The sequence below is a fragment of the Marmota marmota genome, unplaced genomic scaffold (genome assembly GCF_001458135.2).
Source record: "Marmota marmota marmota unplaced genomic scaffold, marMar, whole genome shotgun sequence".
NCBI classification, from domain to species: Eukaryota; Metazoa; Chordata; class Mammalia; order Rodentia; family Sciuridae; genus Marmota; species Marmota marmota.
In genome coordinates this window covers 59,212,053-59,217,212 of record NW_026000174.1, presented here as the reverse complement: position 1 = coordinate 59,217,212, position 5,160 = coordinate 59,212,053, and the positions used below count along the sequence as shown (strand labels likewise).

The window sequence follows — 5,160 nt, the reverse complement described above, 5'->3', positions numbered from 1 at the left end:
GCCCAGCCGGACTGCGGCAAATATAAATCTGCTAGCACTATCTTTCCCAGAAAAATGTAGAAAATACCCAACATCTTAAAACCAAAAATTCTTTGCTATTAAACTTTATTTTTTCCAGATTATCTATGCACCAAATTTGAAATATAACACACAAATTTTTATCTACTTCAGTATAAACCATGTGTGTCAGTATCTCGCAGAGCTCATATAAAACCTCTATCCTAAGATGCTATTTCTTCAGTCATTGGTAAAGATGTGTGGTTAAAGAGGATTAAGATCTCACTCTCTTTCTCTGTTGTCCTCCCCTTCTTTAAAATCCAACAACTCAAAATGTACAAAAAGCCTTTCATGTGGAAATTATTGAGACTGAAAGTGAGGATGAGACCTACACTGAGAGACTCTGAGCACTCAAAGTGAAGAATGTGTCTCTACCAATACCAGCACTATTACTGTAGCTAATGCCCAACTCAAAGTCCTTGGATCTTGGCCTAGTGACTCCTAGATTATTTGATAACCAAACACAACTTTTATATCATTCTTTTCAGAGCACTCTTTACCTCCTTATTTCTCAAGCTATAGATCAATGGGTTTAACATGGGAATTATTACTATGTAAAACACCGAAGCAAATTTATCTGTGTTCAGAGAATGGCTTGACTTTGGCTGCAGGTACATAAAAATAATTGTCCCATAAAATATTGTGATGGAGGTCAGGTGGGATGCACAGGTAGAGAATGCCTTCTGTCTTCCTTCAGCTGAACGAATCCTCAGAATGGCAAAGAGGATGAAGACATAAGAAATGATCACAACCGTTAGAGTGCATTAGGTATTGAAACCAGCGATGATTAAGAGCATCATCTCTTTGATGTGAGTGTCAGAACAAGCCAGAGCCATTAAGGGGACATCATCACAGTAGAAGTGATTGAGCACATTGGTGTCACAGAAAGACAGGTGGAATGTTGCTACTGTCTGTGCAAGACCCACTGCGAATCCATAGATGTATGTGCTAGCAACCATTTGCATACAGAGTTTCCTAGGCATGAGAATGACATAAAGTAAAGGGTTATAGATAGCCACATACCGATCATATGCCATGATTGACAGCAAGTATACTTCACAGACTACAAATGTGATGAAGCAGCAGACCTGAATGGCACATGCAAAAAATGCTATACTTTTAACTTGACGCAGGAGATTCACCAGCATGTTGAGGGTGGCAGAGGAGGTGAAGCAAAAGTCAACAAAAGCCAGATGGCTGAGGGAAAAATACATGGGTGTGTGAAGCTGAGGACTGATTTGGATTAGCACAATCAGTCCAAGATTACCCATGACACTACCTAAGTAAATGACTAAGAATACACCAAAGAGGATGATTTGAAGTTCTGGATTATCTGTGAGCCCTGAGAGGATAAATTCAGACACTAATGAGTGATTACCATTAGCCATAGAAGAGGTGTAAGAGGTTGTCTCCAACAAAGTGCTTCAGAGCACACCTTCTGAGGAACAGCATTCCTGTTAACAATAACTAAGTTGAGGTCTGGAGATGATTCTTATGCTCTGATCCTCTGTTGAGAACATTTAGAGGAACCTCTTCATTTTGTGTCTGCTAGAAGAAAAAAATAAAACTGATATTTCCTAGGTAGAAATTGCAAAGCATGCAACTCTGTGAGGGTTTGTAAATGTTGAAAGATGGTATTTTTAAGTTTCACATAATTGTATTACTTATGTCATATCTATTATGATAAGAGAAAAAAGAGAATTGTTTGAATGCAGAAAAAATATTTCTTTTACAATTATCAAAATACTTTAAACAAAATCACACTGATTCTTTTGGAAAATTTTAGTGAGTGGGAATAATAAATTCAAAAATATTGACTCCATGGGTCTCCTAGGAAAGATTGTAGTAAATCTTTTGGGAACTGGTTATTTCTATATCTTATATTTTTACAGTGAGTTTAAATTTTTATGTTGTACTTTCATATATTTGATTTCTAGTTTTTCTTTAATTGTTATATAGCATATTAGTTTTCAATTATGGGAACTGAGGTTGAGCATCCTGCATGACTGGAATATAGTGTAACAGAATAACACATAACTTGATTCTCTAACATCAATTCCTAGTTTATGAAAACAAACTTTCACATAGGCAACAATTTCCCTATCAACCGGAGATCAAGAAAACTTTGGGTAGGGGATCTATGAATTCATTTATGTCAAGTCAGAACAGTGATTATCTCATATTATGTGCCAACAATTTCAGCTGTTAATGGTATTGATATTCTTTAGATTGATGCTTCCTTACTTAGAAGTCTGTGTGCAGTCTCACATAATGATAAGTATAGGGGCTTAATCATTTTGCAATATTTTAAATATTATTCCATTGATTCACTAATTTGTCATCTCTAATCTTTATTTCTCTTCACTCTTATTCCTTTAATACTTAGATTTATGCGCTGCGAAAGCTACATGTAACTTTCTCTCTGAATAGTTCTCAAATCTCCAACATTGCCAATCTTTTGATTCTTCTTTCCTTATAATGAAACTAGGTAGCTTCATGAGAACTTTTCTCTTCAGACCTTTTCTCTTTAGAACTCTCTCTATATTTCATATTTGGCAAGGGAGATAAGGAATGTTTATGCTTCTGCTGTTATTTCATATCTATTCTTACATTTTGAATTTCTGTGAACTCCTCTGATGCTTTGAGCCTTACACACTGGTATACTTTGTCCCTTACATATTTCCTAGTCAATCATTCACTCACCAAACTGTCATCTGTTCCCACACAATTAACAGATGGGTTCTTGATAATATCACGGTAAGCAAAAAAAGCCAATCCCCCAAAACCAAAGGCCGAATGTTTTCTCTGATATGGGGATGCTCATTCACAGTAAGGGGGAAGAACAGAGTTACTTTAGATTAGAGAGAGGGAAGTGAAGGGAGGGGAGGGGAATAGGGATAGAAAGGATAGTAGAATGAAACAGACATTATTACCTTATGTATATACATGACTGCATGACCAATGTAGTTCTACAACATGCACAATCAGAAAAAAAGAGAAATCATACCCTATTTATGTATGACATATCAAAGTGCATAAATGCATTCTACTGTCATGTATAACTATTTAAAACAAGTTTTTTTTTAATTAAGCACTAAAAAAAATGGGTTCTCAAGCTCTGGACATTTTGATATCACCAATCTTAGAATTCTACCTCAGTTTCCCACTCCCAGGGCTACTTGTTGAAAAGTGTTGTATCTGGAAATTGATCAAGTGCTAAATATCCCAAATTAAAATATTACCTTATGATCACAGACTTTCCTGTTTTATTTTTATCTCCATTATGTGACTATGACTTTTCATTTATTTACTTATATTCATTCCTTAAATGCCACAAATTACTTCTTGCCTATTTACATGTCACCTTCTTTTTTCAATACTTTCTCGTACACAGATTTATCGAACTAAGGGGGATTTTACATGCTTTTCTCTTTAAAATTTTTTTCTAAACTATCAAGAATAACATCTGGACAAAATTAAATTATAATAAGCTTATATTAAAAATCAATCAATCAATAAATAAATGTTAAATAAATGAAAATAAAAATCAACTACATTGGCTTGATCTGCTTTTCCTTGAAGCAATATTCTGTCTCACATTTTGTAGGTAGCAATTTCAAACCCTTTGAATTATTTCACGTTCCTACACAGCTACCTCACCATTTACTCTCAGTAGATGCCAACATTTCTGACATTAAAAGAGCCTCAAATTTTCTAAAGTTCTAGGTGCCAGTCCCATGAAACTACCTGCTTCTACATTAGCCCCCACATTTTTGGAAGGGGGGTGTCTAAGTTGTCATCTTTTCTGTTCACTTTTACTTTCCTAAATGACTGTTTCCATTGTTTATGCTTGAAGCAATACTCTTTCTTTAGTGTTCTTCTTAGACCAATTTATGTTATGTTTGCACATCCTTGTTGAGAGTTGTCATCTGATGCTATGGGAACTAGTGTCATTTATATGCTCCTGATGCAAAAGTCGAGCTCTCTATGCCAAATTTCTCCTTTAAACTTCAGGCACACATATCTAATTGCTTCCCAGGCAATTTAAATGAGATATTCCAGAGGTTCCTAAATTTAACATATTCAAAGAAAATTTATCAATTTAAAAACCACCCAACCCTACCCATATTCTTTGGAGTACAAATATTCTAATCAGTATTGGTACCATATTCCATTCAGTTGTCCACATGAGGCAGTCTTTTAAAGATACATTTTGTATATCTTAACTTTCAATAATAAAAAATCAATTATTGAAAACTATTGAGTATCTAACACCTTTTTTGTCATATATGTCTACTTATAACAACTCCTCTATTTTACTTATATGGGCTTCAAATCAGAACTCTGGAATATTAGCAATATTAACATTTCTAATTGTTATAGCAACAAGTTTTACCAACTTCTCTGTGCATAAAGCACAGAGAAATGGTTAGAAATACATGGCATCTCTCTTAACCTGTAAATCTTCGCTTGTTTACCTTTAAATTTGGATACAGACTTAACTTCTTAATATGGTTAATTAAATTCTTGACAAATAAACCTTTCTTTTGTCAACTTTTCTCATTACTTGCAATGTCTCTCATATACCAAATACCTATATCTTGCAGGTTTCAACAATTAGTAAATAAGTCAAATATATTATTTAAATAATTAAACAAATGATACAAAGATTATATTCCTCCAAATCCATTTTTACTCCTTCAATTACCTTGCTTTTTATCCCCACTACATTTTGCTTTTGAGTAATCCACAACAGAACCTAAAGGAGTTCCACACACCCCGAGGCAAATTCGGTAGATGCTAATAGAACTTAACATTACTTAAGCATTGTGAGTATATCTGGTATGATCTGTTGGTCCCTCTAGAATATTTTCCTTGAATTACATCATTGTAATCAATTGCTGAACCAAAAATATAATGATGTTTCACAAACATAAGTAATTATGTTATGGTTGATCTTTTGGGAACCAATTTGCTTATATGAAAAAATAATCAGTGAAAGGCAGATCACTCTACTGAGGCTAAATGTAATAGAGCATCAATAAATAATAGCAAATATTATGTTAATAAATGAGAAATAACTCACAAAAATTAACCAGTTTT

General features: G+C 34.0%; 1 protein-coding gene across 1 annotated transcript; it reads right to left on the bottom strand.

The window, feature by feature from the left end:
• Positions 1–527: 527 nt before the first annotated feature.
• Positions 528–1,445, bottom strand: LOC107135354 (olfactory receptor 5AL1-like). The gene is given in 1 exon segment (XM_015477237.1): positions 528–1,445. A coding segment is annotated over 1 exon segment (918 nt).
• Between the last annotated feature and the right edge of the window lie 3,715 nt (positions 1,446–5,160).